At 42.1% G+C, this 26716-nt stretch overlaps 1 protein-coding gene across 1 annotated transcript in view; it reads right to left on the bottom strand.

Moving 5' to 3' along the window:
• Positions 1-11327: 11327 nt before the first annotated feature.
• pcdh17 (protocadherin 17) overlaps positions 11328-26716 on the bottom strand; it is a 51918-nt gene continuing 36529 nt past the window's right edge. Inside the window, exon 4 of the mRNA XM_030772526.1 lies at positions 11328-12007. Coding sequence (XP_030628386.1) covers positions 11328-12007 — 680 coding nt within the window. The remainder of the gene's footprint in view (positions 12008-26716) is intronic.

The following is a 26716-nucleotide window of genomic DNA, read 5'->3' as shown; positions in this document are numbered from 1 at the left end:
ATCAGGAGAGAGAAGTTCCTCTCTGTACCCGGGCTGTTGGTTTAGCAACCCTTTGTCAGTGTGTTTGTCTCTTGCTGATTCCCTTTGATTGCAGTTCCACAGAGGCTGGTGCTGGCCTCTCTCATCAACTCATTTTGCCTTTCATTGGCATCAGGGGAGCTTTGAAAATGCGACAGTCCACCAATCAGACTGCAGACATTGTGCAAGGCTTAATTGCCTTTGTTGCCCTTTTTTGTGTCACAAGCCTCAAACAGCCAAAAATGTTTATGTACCATATGGGCTGTGAGGAGGGCAAAAAGAGAGAAGCCACACAGCAAATGCACTCAGATAGGCTACATCCAAGCAGCTATAGGGGATGAGTAGCTAGTTGTTATTATAATAGATCCATACATATACATTAGCTAATTTCTGTTTTTATAGCCAACTCTGCTTTTGAGCCTAACACATCAAGCTTTGATTAGACTTAACATCTCAATTACAGTGTTTTCTGAGGATTTGTCCAGCCACTGAATATGCCACCTCCACAACTATGAATTGTTTTGATTTACATCAGTTAACCTTTTGACATGTTATATTGCGCTATGTGACAGGTAGGTCACTATTTTTTTTTAGAAGCTTATGCATATAGTCCACTGAGCTTTTCCAAAATAAGCTTTGAGAGAAACTCAGACATTGGGCTGGTATGAACCAAAGGCCAAAAAAACCCCCCCAAAATACATGGCACCATACACACAATAAACACCTCTTTTGTCTGTCGTTTCTTCAGTCAACGTACGCGGTTAGTCCTTTTTCGGTTCACTGTGGTGTCGTGAGGGTGAATAAGTAGTCACTGCCGTACTGTTACCTTGAGCACATCAGTTTGGGCAGAGCATGTCCGGGATGTTTGACACACAACGGATGCAAGATGCTGATGCATACAACGCCTGGCCGTATCTTCTTAATTACCAGAGACATCGTACTGTCAGCAGTGTCACGCTGGGCTAACATCTCCTGCGAGGCTGACAGCCACCGTGGCAGCCTGCTCACGGAGAGGCACGTCAGCATGGCAGATAAAGAGAATTAAAATCCTGTCAAGGCCTCATAACTGGTCACTAGGGTAAAAAAAACAAAACAAAACAAGGGAAAAAAAGAAGGTGGTGTTGATGATGGGGGGAGGTCGGGGGGAGGGAGGTGTGCGCGTGGTGACGGTGCTTTAATTAGCGCATGTTTTTTGTTTTGTTTTTTTCTTTTTGCCTTTGCATTCAGTAGCGCAGCAAACTTAATTATACATCTCAGGATGCACTCTGCACAAGAGCAAAAAGAAGTGTCAACACAAAGTTTAAGGGGGTGGAAGACGGATGTGGGGGGGGTGGGGGGGTGGTGATGGTTGGTTTGGGCTGGGGCATGCAGGATAAATTTGATTATGTGACAATTTGCATTTCAGTTTTCAGGGTTGAGGTGTGTGTTTGTGTGTGTGTAGACATGCGTGCGGGCATGTGAGTTCATGTGTGTGTGCGCGCGTGCGCGCGCTCATGTGTTGCGTGTACGTGTACATGTGCATGTGCATGTGTGTCTGTGCAAAACGTGCAAATTCACAGTCTTATACAAAGACAAGTCAGAAGAAGGATAGATTACACTTAGCATTGACAGAAGAATGCTTTTTGAATGCTTTTGTCCTGCTAAATACAACCTTGTTAATTGGTCTTGCTGCATAGATCAATACGCCAAACTCACTAAAAGAGAGAAAGGAAAGAGCTGTTCTGGACTCGTATGCTCACGCTGTCAGATTCAGACTTCATACGCTGATCTTTCTGCTCACACCCGGTGTGTATTTCTTTCTCTGTCATATTCTGTCATTGAATTGTCAGTGTCTTTCTCCTTTCCTTCATCTCTTTGACTCTTTCTCTCGCTCTCACTGATGACTGTTTATTCACAGTATAAAAAAATGAGTTCTCTATCCAACGCAGTGGTAAACTGGTTGGAGGCATCTGACATCTTCATGCTGGTCTGTTGTTTCTTTTCATATGGACGTACATCTGTGGTAATGGTTTTTTTGTTTGTTTGTTTGTTTTTTTTAAAATAAAAACACTGCATTGACTGATTTGTCACTGTGCCACACTTCATTTCTTTCCGGAATGTGCGTGCGACCGCTCGCCTTCTCAGGCTGCAGATGCAGAGTGTGTAAGAGCATGCAGAAGGGCTGAGGAACCAGACGGGCCTCTCAACGCGCTGCGCTTTGCAAACACGGGAGAAGCGAAAATTAAAGCTCATTTGGAGAACACAGCACTTAGTCTCATAGGTGAATGGCACCCCATAGAGCGAGTGAGACAGAGGGGACCGCACTAATGGTAACTGTAACTTTTTCAAATGTTGACCTGACAGAAGCCATGGTTGCTCTCAGGCCACTCAGGCGCGGGTAGCCTGATTTATGTCAGTCTTACACACTGAAATTAGCCTCTGTCGACAGGCTTCACAGCTTGTCAGAAGTTCCTAGAACTAACTTCACCTAGAAGTTTGTCAGGACCATCCAGAGCTGACTGTGTTTGGAGAACGGTCGGGAGCGTGGTTTGAAAAGTAAGTGACAGGTGTGTTGATGAACTGAAAGGTATGAGTCAGAGGAGGAAAACACTCGGCACAGAGAGGCAATTGCTGAGAATATTTTAAACTTTTTTCATCTTCCTAGTCTGAGGCTAGCAAGTCAACTATTTGCTTTTAGTGTGTGGAAAATCTTCTTTGTGGCAGCTTTCAAAGAACAAGGTGGGCATGCATTTAAAAAAAAAAACAAAAAAAAAAACTATGATCTGTAATGTCCATTTTAAGGGCAGAGTCCACCATCAAGAGCAAGTGATGGAGGCTGTTTGTTTCTCCTCCACCCAAGAGGAGAGGAAAGGGAGGGGAGAGAGAGAGAGAAAGAGAGAGAGAGAGAGAGAGAGAGAGAGAAAGAGAAGGGTTCAAAAGTACAGGTGACATTTAGCAAAAGCCCTTTGAGCAATATTGCAGAGAGCTGTATTTCCTCGTTGGATATTTATGAATTGATTTGGCAGTGTCAGTCAGCGTTGTGCTTTGCCAATGGCGATAATACATTCGATGGGATTCATATGTCTATTTCATATTAAGTTTCTGCACTGCTTATTGACCTTTTCATTTAACATTTTCGCTTGCTGAGATGACTCCGTGTGTCCGTAAGCATGTCGGGAATCATTACTCTCAGATCTTTGCTTTGGTTAAGAAGAAAGAATTTAACAGTTCTCAAATTGAGTGTGTATGTGTGTGTGTGGGAGTGGGTGTGTGTGTGAGAGGGGGTGTTTTTGTGTATGTTTGCTTGTCTGTAGGTCTGTGGATGTGTGTGGGTGTGTAGGTGAGAGAGAGAGAGAGAGAGAGAGAGAGAGTCAGAGTCAGAGAGAGGGGGGAGGGGGACAGACAGATAAACCGACAAGCAGATATTCTGGGTGTCATCATCTGACCTTGTTGACTAATGACTGAATATCTAGAGAATACCCTACCCCCCTTTTTTTTTTTACTTATTCGCACATAATATCTACATAATATCTGTTTTCTACTCCCACAGCAGTAAAATGCTTCCTGAAGTTACCTTAAAACAAAACAAAACAAATAAACAAACAAAACTATCATGACAAAAGGTTAACAAAGGTAGGCTATGTTAACATCTCTGTAATATTGAAATATACTAATATGTAGCCCACTAGCCTGTTAGCCAAAAACCACTGAGAATTGTTGCATCAGTATGTGAGTACTCTGTCTGAAGCGTTCCAGTCACATGACTGTGACCATATGCTGCAGGGACAAGCTACAACATAGTCGTGAAAGGAGAAAGATCAAGGAATATTGGCCTGAGGTGGAGTGAGTAGTCACTTTGTTTGTAACGCTTGGTTTGAGCATGGTCACTGTAAACGGATAGGCATCTAGGATTACTGAACTTATGCCACATCTGTGCACAAGCAGGCATGGGAACAACTGGATGAATGAAAGAGTAGAGGATGGAGAGGTAAACAGACAGACCAGATGCATGGAAGGACAGATAGACAGGTGTGAAGAGAGGCTAGCGCCAGAAAGAAAAGAAAAAAAAAAAGAGAGAGAGAGAGAAAAAAAAAAAGACCAAATCAGTTGACAAGCTACGTATGTGTGTACAGCGTTCTCTCTGGATTTTAACCGTAGCGCAACATTTTTGAGACGTTTACTGGGAATATGAGAGGTTTTTAAGCTGGGATATGCTCTATGGCTCTAATTAGTTTCATGACATTTCACTTAATCCAATAAAGACAACATGTCTGCTATTTGATGACATCTATCAGAGCACTGGCGCCAGTTCACCCCGATGCCCTTGGAGATATGAAATATCTCTACCTCCAAATGAGGTGGACTGCACTTCTCAAATGAGGCAAAAAAAAAAAAAAAGAAAAAAGAAAAAGCATCGCTTCCATTGTGATTACATCTCACTCTGTTTTCCAAAAAGCACTGCCCATTTTCCACATATGCAAAGGCATTAAGCGCATCTCCAGTTCTCTCCTAGAAGCATATCACATTTCTCCTGTTTGTTTGCCCCCTCTGTTTGATGACACGAGGTCTTTTTAAGACTTGCTTAGGCGATGTGGCTGTGATTTCTTCCTCTGTTTGTGTGTTGTTGTGACAATCAAAGTCACACTGCCTGACCCTGCTGAGACTAGCTCAGGTCTTTTTTCTATTATTTTTTTTCGGAAACTCCGTGTGGATCCTCCGAGCGCTGTGTTTTGGGTTACTGTCAGAGTTCCTTTTCTTTCCTTGCCTTATATGAATACAAGGGTTACCGCTGCTTTTTGCCTATGAGATGGGACATCATTTCTGAAAAGCTGAATCTAAATTTCATACAAAATTATTTGGCCATGATTAGGCACTGAGAACACTTTTGTACAAAAAGCCACAGAGTATCTAGATATTTTAAGACTTTCCAGAATGTTTCTCAAAAAAAAAAAAATGCATGGAATATTCATAACCTAAAGGGTATACACACATTTTCACATCAAAATCAAATCAATTTTAATTCTGGCTTTTGTGTGTTTTGGTGTAATTTATCTATGTGCTTGTGATGTATAGACTAAACTCCTGGAAATTATTACCTGTAGATGGCTGTAAGTGGAAATCTGGTTAAATATCACAGGAATTTTCTCTGCAAGCTTGTTGCACCACAGGCTACTTCAAAGAACTGAGACCTGAAGCAGAGACAGACTCATGCCTGCTTTCCTTAGTTCGTACTGTACTGTTCTCAACTTAAAATTTGACTTCAGTTGGTGTTACAGAGGTTCAAATTTGTGTTGATTACATTTTTTTTTCCTTTGGATTTTTGAGAACAGATCAGATGAAATGGTTCATACACTAAACTTTATAAAGTTTTTATGAAAGGTCCTCTGTCAGCCATCACTGTTTACCATCAGCGGTCTTTAGCGGATGGGTGAGCTGAAATTTGCATATTTCTCAGAGGTCCAGCACATTCTAACACTCACAGTCCAGTTACACTTCAGCTTAAACTATGGGCAGCAGCTCCTATTTGATTGAAAAACTTGAACTAACTGCCGTTGCCCAATGCCCTATGACTATTGTAAAAGGAAAAAAAGAAAACACCTCATGGTTAAATAATGTTGTGTGATTTTTAAGAACATGCAGCCAAATATGTCACAGCCATCACAGTGGTGGTTCAGTGACAGCTGGGGATGAACCAAGTTCTCAGTTTCACTGTGCTCTATGGGTCCATGGACAATGCCAAAAAATGAAAGTATTGGATGGTTCCAATTAGAATGCTTGTCAACTGCCCATTGATTGAGCTTCCCCTAGAAGGATACATATTGGATGAGAAATACAGGATTGCAGCAATGGGGAAAGCTCTAGGCTAAATCAAGTGGCATGGGGAGAAGGCAGTGGAGTGCAAAAGACTGGGGCTTCATTTCACAGAATAACCCTCTCCCTCCCTTCCTCCCTCTCTCTCTCTCTCTCTCTCTCTCATTAATTAATACCAGCCCTGGGGCTACTCATATATACAAACAAGAAGTAACCAAAGTGCATATGAAATGTGTTGCAGAGGAATGCAAATATATGATAAGAAATGAAAATAAATGTTCATCCAACGATTATTTTTGAAAGAAAAAAAGAAAAAAAAAATCAAACAAAGCGTTCTGCATTTTCATTAAATTCTTAATTGGGAAGCACCGCAGAACAAGTGCACAAGTTTATCTGGCGTATCTGATTTCAGTATGTTACCAATATCAGTGTGTTAATGGAAAAAGAGCACTCTATGTTATGGCGTGTCACTGCAGGGTACCACATAAGACCTCTACAAACTACACAGAAAGCAGTCAAATTCTCCAAATTGTCAGCACAGTAAACATCCAGGCTTCATATCACGTGATCTTTGGTTATTGAGTATTTACACAACAACTTGGTTACTTAAGGATGGTCACTCCATATAAGGCAACACACCCACATACATGGTGTATGTAGGTGTAATAAATGTTCATACCCTTTGCACTGATACAATTTCTACTGTGGTACGTGAAACAAACTGTTTACATAAAGTGGAAATAAATAACCACGTGCACCTCTAATGTACTGCAATCATTACATAAGCACTAGTTATTAGATTTATCTGTCTCAAAGTAAAGCTACGACTGGAATCACCCATGGTGGAGGAAACACAAAACACACAACAAGCACGTTACGAGTTTTCATTCGAAAACATAAATGGTTCCAGCAGGGGCTGTGTCCCTTTTTTGGGGGGGGGGGGGGTTGTTGCTTGGCATGCAGACCTGGCTCAGAGATAGAGAGGAGAGAGAGGAGCCCGGAGAGAAACTCTTCATGACTGGTGAACATTCTTGCACTCCGCTGGTACGCGAGCGATCCGCCTCCTGCCCCCACGGCCTGTGTTACGCTTTAATCTGTTGTGTGGTGGGAGTCTGGCCTAATGAGATAAATTAAGAGTCATCAGCCTTAAGCCTAACTTTAAACATATCACTTGCATACGGAAAAAAAAAAAGAAAAGCTAAGATTGTTAAACCAAGAAAGTGAAAAAACAACAAGAAATTAAATTATGGTTACTTTAAACCATGCGTAGTGGCAAATATGCTATAGTAAATATATATATTTAATATTGCCAGTTACCCAAAAGGACATGTAAGAAAACGGAAAAAAAATCAGATATGAGGAAAAGACGATCCTTTATCAGTACAAACAGGCGTGGAAGACCAAGAGACATCACCATCAGTACTAGCTTTTTTTTTTTTTTTTTTAATTTTTTAATTTTTATTTTTAGTCTTCATATTTTTTCCAGATAAATCACATTGAACACAGCCTTTAGACAATAGCAGTTGAGCTTATCCATACAATGTACGCCTCTGTACTTTTCACCAGTTGCCCAGTGTAGCGTGGAACCCTGTGCATGTGTGCGTGTGTGTGTGCGTGTGTTTGTGTGTGTGTTCAGAGGTGGGCTGGGTAGAAGTGAGTAGGTAGGAGTGGCAGGGGTGGTCTTAAATGAATGGAATTATGCTCCAAAACACTAGAACTTGATGGCTAAGAATACTGTTGTCAGACTAATGCACAAATCAATGCCTCCCCATACCTACAGTGTGTAATTAGACAATAATGAGGGGGCAGACCATTATACTGCATCTCAAACTATGTGTTGACCTCAGCAACTTATACCCATTAGACAGCAAATAACCTGCATTGCCAGTACTAATAAAACATTGCCTTCTACCTTGCGGGGCTGCCTTTATTGACCATACAATGCACTCCCAGGGATGCATTTGGAAAAGGTGTGGAGATGACCAGCTATGCCCCATGCACTTCCCAATAACTGTGACACAGAGATGGTTTTGAACAGGGTTGTTATCATGGACTTTTAAGTGAAAGACAATGCAACTGTTTTCCAGAGTGGAAAAAAACTGTTGACGGATTTGACTTGATAACAAAGGCATTTGGCAAAAACACAGATGCACGTACACACAGAGCCATATACTTACGCGCATAAGCAATGAAGAATGAGCAACTTGTATTAAAAGGAAAAAAAAAACACACACACACACGTACACGCACACCACACACCAAAAAACAAAAAAAGCAAAAAAAAAAACCAAAAACAAAACAAAAAACAAAAACAAAAAAAAAAAACACAACCCGAGACACAAAAAACACACACAAAAAAAGAAACAAACAGACCAAAACATAAAAAACCCCAAACAAAATGACAAACAGGTAACTATTTCCATCTGTCTCGCTTTGGGTTAAAGCGCTCTTGAAAGCGTTCTTTTCCTTGACGGCGCTGTTGGTCTAAATGAAAGAGATTGTATGGTTGCGGTGCACTGATGGTTGAAGAGCGGGGTGAGAGAAAACGGCGACGGGAGACACGGGCATGCAGATCTGATGCACACACCGTCTGCCTCCTTTCAGTATTTGCTGCAGTTGTGTCAAGCATGTCAGAGATGTCAGACTTGTCACCGTTATAAAAAAAAGCAAAGAAATAAAAAAAAGACAACCCCCCCCCCCCCCACCCCACCCCGCGCTCATTTAGAAATAAACACAGAGCGTCTCCTCCACTTCCCCGACCCAAACTTTCCCTATCTCTCCAGCAGTGTACTGATCAATCCTGTGCACCACAAATAAGGGAAACAAACAAGAGAAAGAGAGAGGAGGGGGGGGGGGTGCACTTTCTTGGTATGCTCTTTTGTGCTGGTTACAGACGTTCCTGTAAGAAAAAAAAAATGAATACACGAACACATAAACACATGGATATGTCGGTGCCGAGGAGAAAAGTCTCTTTTAAACTCTGCGGTGTCTGAGGAGGGCATCCGTTTGTCTAACTGGCCCCCATGTGTGATGCTACTTGATGGTATAAATAGTTGATTCAGAGAGCTTTTTTTTTTCTTTCATTTCTCATTGTTCTTGTCCTAGGTGGTTACATCTAATATGGTTTACTGAGGCACATAGTTTAAAATATAACCAGGATGTACGATAGAAATTATTATTCATAGAAGTTTTCTGCTAACACCTTCGCAGAAAACTGTTAAAGTCCGGTGCCCATTTGAAACCAAAACCATATTTGAGTATTTACACACTTCTGTTAATCATTGAATGTAAGAAAAGCACAAATTGCCCCTACTCTTTCTTTTGAGTGGGAATATTGAAAAATAAATATTTGTTATTTTTTCATTCAGATAAAAAAGGTGCAACATGAATGCAATCAGTTGTTACAAATCATGTACCCAAAAATGAATGGATAAATTCAAGTCTAGCTACGGCTAATGGTGCTCCACTAGTAAAGAAAAGAGAAAGTGAGAAAAAAAACAAAGAGCTTTCCAACTGTCTAATGGTGATGAAAGCATACATATAGAATACATACACTGCTCCAAAGGAACCATTTTTGTGGTCCTTATATATTTATATATATATATATATGTATAGATATATACACACAAAATGAAAAAGCACATTCTTCTGAAGCTTCCTCCTTTTTTTTTCTTTTTTTTTTTGTCGGTCGTCAAGTACACGACAGTCACAATATAAGTTCCTCCTCCAAACAAGTAAGGCAGTATTACTGAATGTTCGCCTGGGATTCAGTGTGGCTTTACAAATGGCAGGTTTATATCTGATAACAAAAGTAAAACCAATTCAAATGACAGTAATATTTAAAAAAAAAAAATAGCTGCCCTGTAAATATATCTCTGCTCTGCAAAAAGTATTCAAACTGTAGAAGGTGTATCTATTTGATTGTTTGTTTAGTTTTTTTTTTGTTTGTTTGTTTGGATAGAAATCTGCTGGCTCATCAAGCTTTGAACAGTTTATGTAAAGGAGTTTGATCACTCGGTGAAAACGAGGGAGCGCTCGGACGTACCACGGCCAGTCCATCGCTACAAAGCAGAGAGACGACCAAAAATAAAATGAAAAAAAAAACCCCAAAAAAACAAATTAAACTCATAGAGTTTGACGGCTACTAAGGCAACAGTTGCCAAATACAATATAAGCCCATGTATATTGCAACACAACTATATATTAATTTAATAAAATACACAATATAGCTCTTGTACACTTAACAATTTGGCTCATATGCACAGAAACTGCAGGGAAACAAAAAAAAAATTAATAATAATATGTAATTTCTGATGTAAACACATTAAATTGGATACATTTTACACATTAAATGATATTGTGTATAAGTGATAAAGTGAAGGGACATTTCCTTTTTTTTGTTCTTTTTTTTTTCGACAATTATTTTCTTTTGATTCGTAGTGTCCTGTGCAGTTAAATAAATATTTCGCAGTTACCTGCACATCACGCTCTTTTTTTTTTCTGATTCAGCTCAGTGTCTGTTTCTTTCTGTCTCTCTGGCTTCTTCTTCTTCTTCTTCTTTTTTTTTTTTTTTTTACAAAATGTATAAATATTTTTGTTAATATTTGGACAATATACATAAGTTCATTATATATATATTTATCTATATGTATATATATAGATATATCTTTTCACAGTTGAAGAAATATGTCCCTAATATACAAGATTGTGATTGCCATAATTTAATGGTGGACAAATGGAGAGTTTATGACAGATGATCACACAAAGGACCAAGAGTGAGAATAACAGTTTCACCATTCTGGAATGTTCCATATGTATGTATACATGGAGAGAAAACACAGTGACACACGCGTGACTAGAAATGACAAGTGGTGAATGGATACATTTCAAAACACCCGACCACCCCTCCCACTCCCCACCCTAATAAACCAAACCACGCCCACCCCCACCCCAACCCCCTCAAAACCGCCGTGGGAGTTCAGATATCATTTGCACTTCATACAATGATATTACAAAGTCTGAAACTGTAAGAGCATCCGTCTCTTCTTTGTTGTGGTCCAACTATTTTTAGGAGCATTTGAACCACCTCCGTGTATAACTGCGATTGTCAGAATAAACTACTTCACTGCTTCTGGCTGCCACAAACAGAAGAGGGAGGCATCCCTGTTCGTAGCTTCATAACAGACGTCTGTAAGATTTTGAGTTTAGTTTGGAGCTGGTGGGCACTTGAAGAAAAGCTTGCTAGAGGCCAAACAATGAATCCAAACAGACAGCATCAAACTGTTTCAAGGTTAGGTGTTCTTTGTGTATATGTGTGTGTGTGTGTGTGCGTGTGTGTGTGTGTGTGTGTGTGTTCAGCATAATGCTTAAGTTGCTTTGTGTTTCGGTCCTTTTTTTGTCAAACCCCTTGGCACGCTGCTCGCTCAAAGAGAGTTTGAGGCTTGCACAATCGTGATGTGTCTCTCTCGTTTGTCTCTTTTATTATCTGCTTGTAACGATTGTTCGGAAATGTCCTCCTCTCACTTTCTTACGGGCGTGGCCTCGTTGCCTCTGCAGTCCTGCAAGAGTTTGTCTATGTCTCGAACCACCTGGTCCGCGTCCATGCCTCCCCTGCTCATCTCTGAACCGCTCTGCTCTAGAACGCAGTCCATGTCTCCGCCAGTCTCCTGGCTGATCCTAGAGCGAGCCTCAGCCAACACCTTGGCCACGGGGTCAGAAGGGGGCATGGGGTAACCCTGCTCCTTGGTGTGTTTGGTAGGTGAGAGGTACTGTCCGTCTGGGGGTCCATAATGGCTAGTGCTTGGTTTTCCCTCTGCCCCATCTGCCAAACCTTTGGAAGAGCAAGGCGAGGAGGTGCAACCTTTGGTGGGGCTACAGGAGGCAGAGGGAACCTCCTGGAGCAGTGGGCTCAGGGCACGTTTAGCCTTTAGGTATGGCTTGACGTTGGCCACCAGGATGGTGTGATCGCGGCGCTCTTTGCCAAAAGTGCAGAAGGTCTTTTTGCCGTTGGGGTTGATGGTCTCGTAAGTCTCCGTCTCTGCCGTGACGGCCTCCATACCAGCAGGGACGAAGATGTTTGTGCGATAGTCTGTGCCCTCTGCCTGGGTACCTCCTCCAGTGGATGGGAACTGAGGCATCCAGCAACGGTCTGAATGACCCAGGACCCGACACTCTTCTGTGCAGTTTACACAGTCCTCTTCTGAGAAAGAGAAAGAGAGTAAGAGAGAGAGAGAGAGAGAAAGAGAGCGAGAGAGAGAGAGGGAGAGAGATAGAGAGAGAGAGAGAGAGAGAGAGAGAGAGAGAGAGAGAGAGAGAGAGAGAGAGAGAGAGAGAGAGAGAGAGAAATCCTAGTTAGTTATACTCCATGTAAACATAGAGAGAACAACATACATCGTCATGAAATGCGTGCACTCCCACCTCCCACACACTCAACAAAATAGAGGCAAATAAACTAATTATAAAAAGAAGGTCTTCCTGTGTTTAGGGGAGGGGAGTGTAGCAGCTGGCTGAGAGAGGCTTTTCCATGCGCATGATCAAGGGGATGGCAGGAAACACACACACATACACACACAGACACACACACACACACAAACAAACACATGGCTAAACAACAACAGTTCAGTTCTGGCAAGATTGTGTGCTGCTATCACAAATTTATGTCACTGAGCTTTGAAGCCTTCCCAAGACAGCCATGCCATATAGTTGAGCCAAGTGCCTTGTGTGTATGTATATGTGTGTGTGTGTGTGTGTGTGTGTGTGTGTGTGTGTGTGTGTGTGTTAGTCTGTCTCTTTCATCTCTGCTGAGAAGGAACCACATTCTGGATTATTATGGGCTGTTTCTGATGGCGTGTCAAATGGGTCCAGGATTGTGACGAGCAAAAAGGAAAAATGGAACATGAAATAAATATATATATAAATACATAAATATATAAATAAATAAATAAAGAGGCACAGGCAGCTGCGATCCTCTGAATACAAATGTTCAAAGATCTCAGGTAAAGCTGAGTCTCAGCGAGAGAGTTCTTTGTATATATCTGTGTGTGTGTGTGTGTGTGTGTGTGTGAGAGAGTAAGTATTTACAATACATACGCAGCATGCAGTGACCAATGTTTTACTCTCCCCAAGCCAGGCATTGCTAGAATCAAACATTTCTACAGAACACAACAGAAACTCACAAATTCAAACAAAATTCTATTGTCTGTACCCAGCAATATCTTCTCTCTTTCTCATGAAAGAGGCAACATATCAGTTGCATTAATAATAAAAGGTACGATCTTTTGTTTATCCGCCGAAGCATAAACCGCTGTTTCACGATTGTTTATAATGTATTGTCTGTCTGTTCTCTGATGACTCTTACAACAACAACAGCTACTACTTTTTCAAGGCTTGTTGCTATGCACCTCTCTGTGTGTTTGCCTCTTGTAATCCCATAGGTGCCTGTTAAACACAGCTTTATCTTGCTGTAAGCAGACAACAGTTTTTTTTTTTTTTCCGCTTGTTTTCACTCATTTAGATCGCCAGGGTTCTCCGCGGCCCTCTTGGGCTGTGGTCGCGGTTACGTTCCCGTTATGTGCACCTGGTCGACTGTGCTTTTCCTTCTGTGTCGAGGAAAAAAACCCCCAAAAAAACACGTACCTGTATCACACTAACAACATTCCAAAGTAAGGATCAAAAAGAAAAAAAAAAAAAAAAACCTAAGAAGCTGCTTGGATGTGGTGGAGGACAAAAGAAGCGATAGAGAAAGGCCACTTTGGGACCTGTGCTTGTAAGCAGTGAAAGAAACTCGTACTGACCGACATTTAGACAGACCTATTTAATAAAAGCCATTTTACAGCCTGCATACAGGTGGCTCTTTTCTTTAAAAGCACCCTTACAAGGATAAGAAAGTGCTCAAACTCTTTCTTCCCTGAATATTCAATGGCACAGAATACGCATACAAATTCTCCTGTCTGCTGCTGCTGCTGACAGAAGGATACGACCTGGCTGAAAGATTTTTTTGTTTTTATTTTGGTCTGAAGCTTGACAAAAGATGCTCAACAAGAGAAATAAATGATCAATCCTGGACCTGGTCATGAATCATACATGAGAACACACCTTCGCACTGTTGCTGAAAGAGGCTCGAACAGCAGATGACAAATATTTTTTTTTATTTTTCCCCGCTTGCTTATAAACCTCAGTGATTCCATTGGGTTGAGCAAAACAAACAAACAAATAAATAAACAAACAAAACCCCAAATTTCCCCATGTCTCAAGCTCAACAAAGGTGTGTGAGCGTGTTACCGGTAACCTTGGAAGTTTTCTAACCGCACAAACTGTCTCTCAGAGGAGTGAGGAGAAGGTTACGGTACAGTGGTCTTATGTCTCTTGAGGTCAAAGAGCGTCTCTCTGTTACATGTGTTGTCTTAGAGCTGGGTTTTCTTCTAAACAGATGGAGACTCAGCTTAATAACCCTGCCTGCCAGGAGCGTTTCCAGTGTTGGAAGGGCCTCGTCCGAGTGGTCACGGTTCAGCGGTCTCTGGAAAGCATTCAGGATTGCTGTGGCTCGACGGTCTTGCACCGTACCCCTTGGGACTCCACTTTGAAGCAGGAGAGACTTCAGAAGGGCATTATGGAGTACTCTGAGAGGGGCCGGCAGAGCGCACGAGAGAACGCTTGACATTTGGGATGATGCCAGACATGTGAGGGTAAGATAGAAAGGTCTGGATTCTAGTTTAAGAATAGACAGGGCCAAACAGCCACAAATACCATAAAACACTGATATCTACCCAGTCACAGGTTAGAACGAAACTCAGTGAGTTGTTAGATACAGGCCTATGTGCCCATAGTGATGACTGAAAGACCTCAGTAAAGTCTGTGCATGCCTGGCGTTCTCCCTTTATGTCAGACAACAGCATCCCTAGCTAATCTTGTTGTAACCACACGATGCTCTTCACAAGATGTCAAATAATGCCTGGTCCACAAAAGGTCTGACAATTAGGATAGGAGATAGAGAACTAATTAGCTTAGAGATATTCATTATCATCTGTATGAGTGATGATTGAGGTATTCAGCATCTGTGTTTATCAGAGGCACGAGACGGTACACAGATCTGATCTTGTGATATATAAGGAGACGGATGTCTGTAAAGCGCCAACGCTCAGCTGAATCACAAAGTGAGTGTGTTTTGTGAACAGGATTGTATTTTCTGATAAAGCAATTTCAAGCTGTGTTTTCTTGATTTCTTACGGAGTCAACAAGTGTTGACTTATTCTGTTGTTTATCACCAGGTGCACTAACCTTCTTACTTTCAATACTTTCCCTTCAGTCACGCTGTACTCATGACATCTGCATGAGGCAGAACAGCTTAGGTCAAATAAGAAAACAAGAGAAACTGCACACTCCATGTCTGAGAGACGAACAATACAAATACATCTTATCAACGGTCGCCATGCCGACGTAGGGAATTCATTTGACTCCCTTCTCTGCCATTCTCAGAACTGATTGTTCATTCAGGACAGGCCATATTAAGGCATAAATAATCCATGCCGACACATCTCTATGCACCCAGTCAGGAGGAACCAAACCTCGTATAGATTATTCATGCCTGGGCGGAGCAGGTGACCTTGAGTCGCTGGCAGGACACCCATGACTAACAATATGACATGTGACACCAGCGGGGGCCATTCATTTACTGCCAGATGCGAAACAGGAAGCAGAGTGATTCACTGCACCCAACTCTCCTTCACACACACTCACACTCACATACACACACACACACACACACACACACACACACATATGCGCGTGCACACACGCACAAGCGCGCACAAACACGCACAGAGAAGGCACACAAGGTTATTGGCAGTTTTATGTCCACTTCATTAAACGTGCATTGTATGCTCCTCCTGTGCTTTTGTGACTATCCACACACAGATCCATGTATTGATTGGACAGTGAGCTTTCACATCAGCGACACTGTGTGACCAAGGGCTTCAGGCAAGAGGCTTTGAGCTTCATAGAAAACTCTGAGAGGAGAGAATTTCAAGCCAAGCTTTTCAGTAAAGAGCAGAAAAACAGATAGAGAAAAAAAGAGGAACAGAAAGAGAGAAAGAGAGAGAGAGAGAGAGAGAGAGAGAGAGAGGCAGGAGATAGATGCAGTTTTCTTTCTCTCTCTCAGTGTAGATCACACTAAATACTGGAGCATGCTAGCTCCACTCATCAACCTAATGATGTGTGTATGGCAAATCTCATTATATTCAGAGCATGGACTCTCCCAGGGCAGACCACTGACTTGAGAAGTTGTCTTGTTTGTACAATTCTCAATAACAAAATGTCATCTCTTGGGAGCCATAACAATGTGTAGACTCCTTTCTCACCTGCAACACTATATTAAGCCAGGTGTCTGTGACTCATTATAAATTCAGATATGAAAACGCGTCCTGTGATGCATCCCTTTGGAAAGGGGTTGAAACAAACAAGCAGAAAGCAGGCAGCCATGTTCTCACACAGCCCTCTGCCACGTCCTGCTAGCAATTACAAGGCTCTGTAATGACTTGGTTTTAAGACCACTGGTGCTTCTATGATGACTGCACTATATAGAACAGAAAGCCAAAGCGTGGCTTTGTCACAGAGACGTAATTAGAATCAAACCAGTTTCATTCTCACTATAAATTCTCACGGCCTGTACTCATCTCTAGGATGGGTGGTTTTGGGGTTTTTTTTTTTGTTTTTTTTTCTCAGGTGCGGTGGGAAGAGGCTGAGTGGAATTCAGACCACTTAAAGAGTTTGTGTCTAATACACAAAACCCTGAAGCTGTGAGCTTTTCATGAAAGCTGTGATGCTCCTCAATGCCAGCTCTTTTCTTTTCTTTTCTTTTCTTTTTTCTTTCTTTACTTTTTCTGCATCCTCCCCTTTGAGAAATGTGGGTAGTTGTGTGCTTGATTTGATTTCAGAGAGACAGAGAGTAAGGGGAGAGATGGAGATAGAGAAAGGGAGAGAGAGAGAGAGAGAGAGAGAGAGAGAGAGAGAGGGGAGTAATCAGGGCTCTGGTGTAGAGCACACGCTCAGACTGGGTGCATTAAGGGCTTCTGCCAAATCTTTTATTAGCGTCTCATTTTTCACTCCCACCGTCTCTACTTGGGCCAAATGCTTCGGCTTCCTGCATCGTCTGAGCCACAGTCTCCCCACTATTCCCTTCATTTTCCTCTGCCTCCCTCCCTCTCAATCTCTCCTTTCTCTTCTCAAGTGGGCAGGCAGACTGATGAAACGACGGAATTTCGTGCACGGTGCCTGTTTGCAAAATGTCAGGAGAGGTGGGAGATGTGTAGCCTAGATTAAAAATGTCAACGGACCATAGGTGCGAGACAAGAGAGGGGGAAAAACAAACAAACAACAACAACAACAACAACAACAATAACAACAACAACAAAAAAGATGAAGAGAGTGGTGTAAATGTTCCCCTTGAACTTTTTCTTAGGCTTTGTGCCGACTTTACCATGTTGTGACATGTTTTACTATGGGACATGGGGCTGGAACCATTCTATTCTAGGAGAGCACCCACTGTCTCGTTGCCATAACTGTGGATGTTCGAAAGAGCTGGGCGCGGATTTTTAGATCACTTGTCTAATTGCCAAAATGAACTGACTTTTATAAGTTGACGAAGAAATGGCCTGCTTAGCAGGCTTAGAAATGGACTGAAAAATTGAGAAGATGAATAATAGAATAATATAATTAATCCGTCCAAAAACCTCAAGTGATTATTATTATTTTATTTTTCTTTTTTTTTTCCGGTAAATTATGATCCTAGTTATTGAGGGAAATGACTGAGCTACAACAGCGCCCACAGGAGGAGAAAAAAAAATCCAAAAGTCAGAGACTTTTGATTTCTCTGTGTAACTAAAAAATCCCCCCCCCCACCAAAAAAATCTCTGAATTCATTCCTAAATATCTGTAAAAACAACTGAAGAAACTTCAACTAGTTATTTAGACACAGCGCACACAAAAAAAGCACAAACACACACACACACACACACACACACACACACATACACATTGATTCACAGTGAAAAGGCCCCTCATAAATAAAAGACAGTTTGATTTCCCTAACAGTCGCCGGTGCCCCAGGCATGTGGCTATCTCGCCCTGCTCGGTGGTCCCAGCTCTGCCATGCTTTACTGCCCCACACCATGATTAATGAGTCGGCATTAACGAGCCCAGAGTATTGGATCAAGGGAAGGGGGGGGGGGGGGGGCCCTCACACTTACAGCTTAGTAAAATATTGTAGCATCTTTAAGCTTTCAACTTTACGGCACAGCCCTATATGAATTCAGCGGCGCAGGACAATGCGCAGGACCCCCTCAAACTCAACACGGCATCTCAGGCAAGCTTTACGCAACGGCTCATCGCAGGAACGCAACGCGTGTCTGTTTAAAAAGCGCGAAGTACAAAACTTAAAGCACTTTGCGGATTTGGCACAATGTTGCATACACTCAGCGGAGCGGGAAAGAAAAAAAAAAAAAACACAACAAAAAAAGAAACGGCGTTGGACAGTATTTGTACAGTGAATAGCATGGTCGTGTGTTGATGTATGGCAGAGCAGCGTGGGGGAGAGAGAAGATGAGCAGTGACATGTAGTGCTACACAGCATGAGCTCTGTGGCATCAGAAGGCAAACACCTGTGTCCTGGTAGACGAAGGGGCGCAGTTGGTTAGGGGGGGCGGAGGTGATGAGGCTTGGAGGAGGAGGGGTATTTGGTTCCCCGCAAAGAGAAGTTTGGGGTAGCAGCTGGATAAGGCCTTTAGGACACAATGACAGAATGCTGCTGCACCTGCTCACCTGTATATATATGTGTGTGTATACATGTGAGAGCGTGTGTATGTGTGTGCGGAAGCAGGTGTGTGTGTGTGTGTGTGTGAGCGAGAGCGAGCGAGCGAGCGAGAGAGAGAGTGTGCGCATGAGAGAGCGAGCGAGAGAGAGTGTGTTTGCGTTTTGTGTGAGAGAGAGCGAGCGACAGAGAGTGTGTTTGTGTTTTGTGTGAGAGAGAGCGAGAGAGGGAACAAGTGAGCGAGAGAGTGGGGGGGGGGGGGGGGGGTGTATCTGATTAAATTACAACCTGTAGCCTCTGTTCTCAGCTCTTTTCACAAGTGGTAGCATTCTAATTACAGTGCTTAAATATTTTGTGGGTTCTTTGAACACCACCACCACACAGAGAGGGTTTTGTGTGTGTGTGTATGGTGGTGGTGGGGTCACACAAAAAGGGGCCAGACACAGCATTCGAGCGGAGGAAAAAGCTGGCAAAGTATAACTAAGGACACCTGTCTTTTGATCGGACACTTTATTTTCTCGGTTAGTGAGAAGTTTCTAATGCCTAGTCCTAGTCATTCAAAGCTATGGTATCTAAGGTATCTAAAGGGCCGACGAGAAAGAGAATAAAAGCGGCAGAGAGAAAAAGAGGAGTGAGAAAATAGATCGAAGAAACGCACAAAAGCAAAATCAATAGCCATTCATAAAGCAAGCCACCTTGAAGTTCAGATTTGAGCGGTAAGACAATGTTGGGAAAGGTGGAGGTGTGAAAAAGAGGAGGTGTTGAGTGGACTGAGGTGGCCCTGCCATTTCGGTCGAACAGCAGGGGACCCAACCTGTGGTTTGAGGGGGTCTAGGCGTTTGGCCGCAGGGTAAAGATTGGTGGCCTTTCGGGGAGGGGGGGACACTGTAACCTTCAGCTGAGAAACTTGAAAGAAAAAAGATAGGAGGGGATGTTTGGAGCCATGTTCATGGATCGCTGAACCTTGTCAGGCCGCTACGAATACTTCAGTCTTGGACGACTTCAGCTTTTACACCTTCACTCCTAGCTAGGAGCAGTACATCAGATCTGAATGTGTAGAAGCCTACGTGTGTTTTAATAACACCCCGTCAGATCTCATTCAAACGGCCCTTAATCGATTGTGTTTGGGATTATTCCATTATTGTCATTAGACGCTGTAAGATTACGCTCAAAGTTCTCATGGGGAGAGGAAATCCAATCTAGAAAATTCACTTTGACTCGCATCTATTGTATATTTAAGTTGGAACAGCAGTGAGTGAATAAATGAGGTTTTGCTACTTCTATTGTTCTTGTTTCAACTGACATAGGTATAGCGAACAAAAAGATGAAATCAGCCTTAAATAATTTTATCCAAGCGAGTGTAAATAATGTGGAAGACCACCCCGCGATGCACAACTGTTTTGCTTCATTGAATGTTTATATTTACAATAGATGTATACGTGCCAGATTGTCTTTCAGTGAACACACTGATGTGTGAATGACAAAAAGAAACAAGTCACTGTAAACACAAACAAGGCAGCATGATTCGAATGATGACTTTCCATGGCAAAAATTTGTCCAAAACAACAAAAATGTAAATTTCCAGTAGCCTCCTGTAATTCTAATTACACTTCTCAGACGACCAAGTACGTGAATTTCACATCGTGACAATGTTGGGACTCACCATTGTCTCTTTGTTCTAAATAAGCCTTCCATTGTTGCACCACAGTGTCTCATTACAGACTAATCAAATATACACTGTCTGCTTATTGTGATGTGCAAACTGACAAAAATGCACTGTCTAAATTAAGCACAGACTCTTCAACAGATGCTAAAAATATGGAGCGAGAATAATAATAATAACAATAAAAAAAAAAACACAGCCCAAATCTCTATTGTTTTCTTTCTTTCTTTTTTCCTTTTTTTTTTTTTACAGCCAAACATGGATAAATCTATTTCTCCGGGCGGCAGTTTTCTCGGGTTTTTAAGACTGACCACGGGAGGCCTTCAACGTCCTGTCTTTCTCTCTCCTCCCTTGCAAAAAAAGAATCAAACACAAACAATTCTCATCCACCGGTTAGGAGAAAGTTGGAGAACCTTGAGTTCATTCAATAGCCCAGCATTTGAAGACACTGTGTAATTTAAATGTCTTCTGGCCGCTGGCATTTCTTATACTAATAAGATCTAATGGCTGTGAGATTGCAGAGTAATACCTCGGGGCCTAGCTGAGGGAGGACAAAGAGGCCATTTAAAACCAGTGAGTGGCAGTGACAGCACGCACACGCAGGGGCCATAAAAATGTGCTTTTCAGAAGCATCCAGAGTTTAAAAGACGGGGTAGTGAAACCCCCCCAAAAGAAAAATGAACGAAAATAAAAAAAAACAAAACGAACAAAAAAAACAAAACAAACAAAACAAATCAACTCCCCCCCCCCCCCCCAACCAACCAACCGATCAAAGAAATACATAAATAAAATAATAGCAACAAAAACAAAAAGAGAGAGAGGAAAAAAAAAAAACCCCGTCATACACAAACGGATCAGCAAGTGCAAGGACTTTCATTTGGGGGATAAATATTCAGGAGGAGACAGCTGGGTGCAGAGGTGTTGGATTTCACCTGGATACCGGCGGAGAGAGTCAGTGCATATTAACAGAGAGGGCGAAAAACCCAGCGCCAATCGAACTCTAATCCTCTCTTTCATTTAAGCCTTTGTAATTAGGACATAGGGGATCAGACTCACGCTGGGTGTAGCGTTCTTCCTTTCTTTTATCTGTGTGGCGTGTGCGGGGTGTGTTTTCATTCTCCTCCACGGCTTGTGTCACCTGCAGCCTGAGCTTCTGAGTTTCTTGGAAAATCCCAGAAAATCCGCAGAAGGATTGTGAAGGAGTGTGTGTGTGTGTGTGTGTGTGTGTGTCATGCAGGTGCAAACACACCTGAGGATCCTAGGAGGCAAGTTCAAACAAGTTCTACTTATGCCATAATGATGCAGCTAATTAGGCAGAAATGCACTCAAAAACACACTTGCTGAACTCATTAATTGATTTAATCTGTTTTGTTTTCCCCCCCTTAAGGCATTTTGAGAGGTTCATCATCACTTACAAAGTGTGTGTTCTATTTTAAAAACTCTGTTTCAATGCTAAGCTTCAGTGCTGTTTCAGAGAGAGAATTAACTTTAAAGCCTTGAAATTTAATGACTCATCTGCTCATAAGAACAAAACCATACCAAGCATAATAATAAAAAAAAAACCCTATCCACAGCTTGGTCCCAGTGTTTTATTGCACAGAGAATAGAACTTATTTATAAAAAGAATTTTCATGTCTTCAGAAATTTGTGATATTTTGTAGAAGAAGAAGAAAACAAACCCTCAAACAAATGCTGAAATAACAATCAGGTCAAAGTTTAAAAAAAAAACACCCTATTACAAGCGTCCTCATCTTGCTCTTCTGTCTAGACTAAAACAAGGAGTAGAGTAGACTACAGAAGTCTTTCCCTAACTCTGCTCATAGGATGTAAATGTCAATGCTTCATCATTCCGCCTCCCCAGTTTCCCCACAATTGGATTTCATACTTTATGAGTGTCATCACTTTGTCACTGTGATCGTTCCCTCGAGTCCAGGAGGAAAGAGGAAGTAGGATTACACGTCAGTCAATCGTCTCACTTTCACTGGCTATGAAAGGGGACGTCAGGCGATGTGCTGAGCTGAATAAACAAGCACTCGCTTAGGACAATTCCTCATTAACAGCGGCTTGTGTGTGTGTGTGTGTAGTGCTTTTACCTTGGTGTGTTTAGAGTACATTGTGTCGTGGCCAGCCGTGTAATGGGGGTCTCTTCCGCCCCATTACAGCTGGGACAGCGTTGAGAGGTGGCAGGGAGAAAACTCACGTTTGGATAAGGTGTGACCTTTTAATTAAGACGCCCTGACAGTTCTAGAGGCGCGATGATAGACAGACAGTGAAGACGAGTGTATATATGAATGTATGTGAGTGCAAAAGGAAAGCGAGAAAGAGAAAAAAAAAGAAAGAAAGAAGAAGACAGAAGTCGATAGGGGTGCTCTTGAGCCTTCACTCACACTCTGTCATCTCAGAGCAAAGAAGAGCAAACAGTGCAATTCTTCAGGAGACTTCAGTTTCAATTAAGCATTTGATTAATGTAATCGTGAGTGTAATTGATCCATTAAAACTAGCCCTTTGCGCACTAAGATTGTAGGTCATTTAAAGCAATCTGTTCAGCTCCCTGGTGAATAGATCAGTCAGACAGGAAAAGGACAGGCCTGTATTTCTGAAGCCTGTCATTCGGTTCTGTTATACAACACAGCATGAGAAACACCTCTCTCTCTCTCTTAGCATTCTCAATTTCATTTGAAAAATTCATTAAGGACAGCATGCATGCCCAGGCTAGGTAGTCTTAGATCAACTAAAAAATGAAAGATGTAGATACATAAATATAAGGAGAACATCAACTATTCCTGTCTGCCTTCAGGATACTTTGCCATATTATGGTTGTCAGGATTCATACTGCCACAAAGCTGCTGAGATCCCCTCCTTCTGCCCATCTCATTGCCAACAGCTGGGTTATACTTAACCCTCAAGCTGAGTACGGTCATGGTATAAAGACTGTCTTATCCCAGCTGGAGACAGTGGGGGTTCACTGCCCCCTGAGGACCAAAACAGCAGTGCTTAGATATCATAGGAAAAGGGAAGGGACTTCTCTGAAGAACACTGAAGGGGGCTCCAACACTCACTTCAAACATCAGTTACAGATCTGTTTGGAGATTGGTATCTGATATTTTCAGCTCTATAGCATTACCAACAACAAAGCCCCTGCAATTTTCAATGCCACCCTGACTTGTTAAAACAACTTCCTCTCATGTAAGAGAACAAACAACCCCCCCACCCCCCACCCCCCACCCCAAAGGAATTAAGGCCGTAAGTGAAAATAAAATCAAATGAAGGATTCAGAGACAGAGCAGAGCCCGGTGTCCATGACGAGGTCTCCTGGTCAAAGCTATCAGGTTTTCCGAGGCCTTTCTCTAACACAGTAATGAAGCTAACTGACCCACTCATGCAGTATCAGTCAAACTCTCATCTTCCGTCTGCTCTCTCATATCCTGTCTCTGCAGCGGAGTGAGCTAGCGGCTTTCCATTTTAACACATTGAGTTAGTATTGACGTTTTGCCGTCCTCGGAGCGCGGTGCTGCTTGCTGTCTAGACCCTAGCAGCTAGCATAGCCCACACATAAATATATAAATATGTGTATGCCTTCATAAACATGATTAAATTATAACGAGACATTTAACTGAAACGCAATAAGAGCCGATTAGTCTCAATGTTATTGAGGGATAATCATTTAGACCTTTTTTTTTTCCTTGAATATCACATTTCTGTTGCCTCCCCCCCCCCCCCCCGCTCATTGTCTGTATGTGTTTTGCAACAAAGAAAATAATCTTTTCAGGAAATGTTGAAAAGGAAACAATGACAGTCAACATAAAAATAATGAAAGATATATTTTGGTTTTCTGCTGTATACAGGATACAAAATGTATTCATAATTAAGATTTTATCCTCTGCTGAGATGAGAAGGGGGGAAAAAAAAAAACATATATATATATCCGCATCTACAATTCATTGTGGTGCTACAAGATTAGGGTCAAAGATTAGTGGGCTTACACTAGATAAGAAGAGGATTATGTGAGCTCAGCAATCTTAAAACAAAGATCTGTGAATTGATAAAAACACCTGTGGCTGTAAACAACATGATGAGACAAGAGTGTCATACATAAAGCAATGTCCCGCCCCCCCCCCCCCCCCCGACCCAAACAATCAACGCTACGCGTCTGAGGGAAGGCAAAAACACCCCACCCAAAAAAACACACACACACGAAAAAAAAAAAAAAAAAAAAACATTCTCCCCGGCAACAGGAGAGGACGAGTCACGGTGACAGTCGTCCTGGTTCCTGAAAAGAAAGCGTGTGGCAGATCAAAGTCTGTGGCCACCCTAAATCCATTACGCTAGGATTAGAAACACAAAGCTCCACAGCGCTCAGGACACAAAATTACAGCCAGGCCTTTGATAACATCCATGTTCACTGTGTCACCAGAGTGCTGCACTCTCCGTTTTAGAAAAGGCACTGGGAACTGCGCAGTTACACGCGTATCCACATGAAGACATCGGCGGCTGTCCCAAACAATGGATTATTTAATGTATTTTCACATATGTCTCTCATGATTCATATCTGTCTCTTTCTCTGTCTCTCAGTTCATTGAAGTGATAAAGCCTTACGAACACAGTGATGCGCAATTTATCATAGCATTATAGTGATCACAGCGATGGTGCAATTTATCATATCATTATAGTAGTCATAGTGATGGTGCAATTTGCCCACACTAATTAAACATGAGCTTATGGTTCAAACTTAGAGCCTTTTAGACCACAAAAAAAAGTGAACAAACCAACAAATTTGCATGATGATGCTGAGTTAGCTTTGAGTACCCTGTTCCTGTTATGAAAAAAACCCAAAAAACCAGGGAGAAATCACAGCACTGGCCCATTTCAGAGTGACTGATCTCTTCCCTGGGAGTACAGACTCAGGTTCCCGGCCCCCAGGGGCTTTCAGAGGATAACAACCAGTGGCGGCGTGATCGCACTTCGATTATTGGCCAGTGAACAATGAAGATTATTCTAGAAACACTTGTCATTTTGATGTAACAGCTGTGTCGGACCTGCAGTGGTGCGAGGAGACAGGGCAAAACATACTAAGGCTGGTGGGAAATGCAAGCACCGACGGAAAGACCCGGTCATGCGTCTCTCAATTTCCATAACAATTGTTTTATTTATTTCTCTTTTTTTATCGGGGTGGGGTGTATTTGTAATTGCCAACTACGGGCAATGAGGCTCAAATAAACAAGAACTGCATAAAATGAATGATGTATATTGTCATGGCAAATCCAAGGCAACAAATGTCACTCTTTATATGTTGTATGCTGTGCAGTTCATGTATATTACTTTTATATGAAGTGAGATCTACTACTTATGACAAACATTTTGTGAATTTATCACAAGCTTTCTCTGAATTTAATTATTGCTACGAGATATTAATACTTTATAACTATAGAGTAGTATATATAACTATATATGTATAACTATATATAAGACCATGGAGTTACTCTGAGAAAGGCATGCTGTGACTCCTAAACTACAGAGGGACATTAGTTTTACCTGTTTTGAGATGACTCGCATGCCGGCGGCCGTTGCCTAGCTACAGTGGTGTGATTTTCTTCAGTGAGGCCCTCTCCCCCTTTCTCGTTTCCCCCTCTCTCTTTCTCTCTGGCGATCACTTCACTCATCTGAAGAGGCATTATCACAATCTCCTGACTAGATTATCTTGGGGGTCACCAGCTCATCCAGCCCATCTCTGCCTGTGAGGGAAATCTAGACGGCCATGGGGCCCACTGATCTAGAGATTTACAGTTTTTTAATCAAGGCTGATCTCTATCATCTACCGTCTCACGCGCGCACACACACACACGCACACACACACGCACGCATGCACACACATACAAAAACATACGCACACACGCACGCACACACACACACACACACACACATTTTATACCTAAATCTTTGTAACCTGACCCTGACAATAACCTAAACAATAACCATAATCATAACCATAACCAAAGAAATATTTTGGTACTTCTTGTTGAAAAAGTAACAGCAATATTCCCATTCCCTCAAAAATGTCCTCATGAGCTCTCCACTCGTCTGACGTTTTATATCCTCCCGTGAACATTTGGTTCACACAATGTACCGAGAATCTAATCCCATCAACCACACACACACACACACACACACACACACACACACACACACACACACACAAAATTTAATGCAGTCACATGAGTAATGAGTACCAGGTTTGTACATTTCAGAGAGACAGAATCTCCATAATTGATCGGCCATGCAGGACTCTGATTCTAAATTGCCCTCTCTCTTTCTCTGATCACTTTTAATTGCTGTTGGTATTTACAGCGAAGAACTCGGTACGTCTGAGACTGTTCATCACCTAACTGTTCTGACGCCCTAATCACATTCCCCAGATGATAGACACAATGAAAAAAGGAGAGAAA

The sequence above is a fragment of the Chanos chanos genome, chromosome 4 (assembly GCF_902362185.1).
Source record: "Chanos chanos chromosome 4, fChaCha1.1, whole genome shotgun sequence".
Classification (NCBI taxonomy): Eukaryota; Metazoa; Chordata; class Actinopteri; order Gonorynchiformes; family Chanidae; genus Chanos; species Chanos chanos.
Note: the sequence above shows the minus strand (reverse complement) of the source record. Positions and strands in the feature narration are given on the sequence as shown.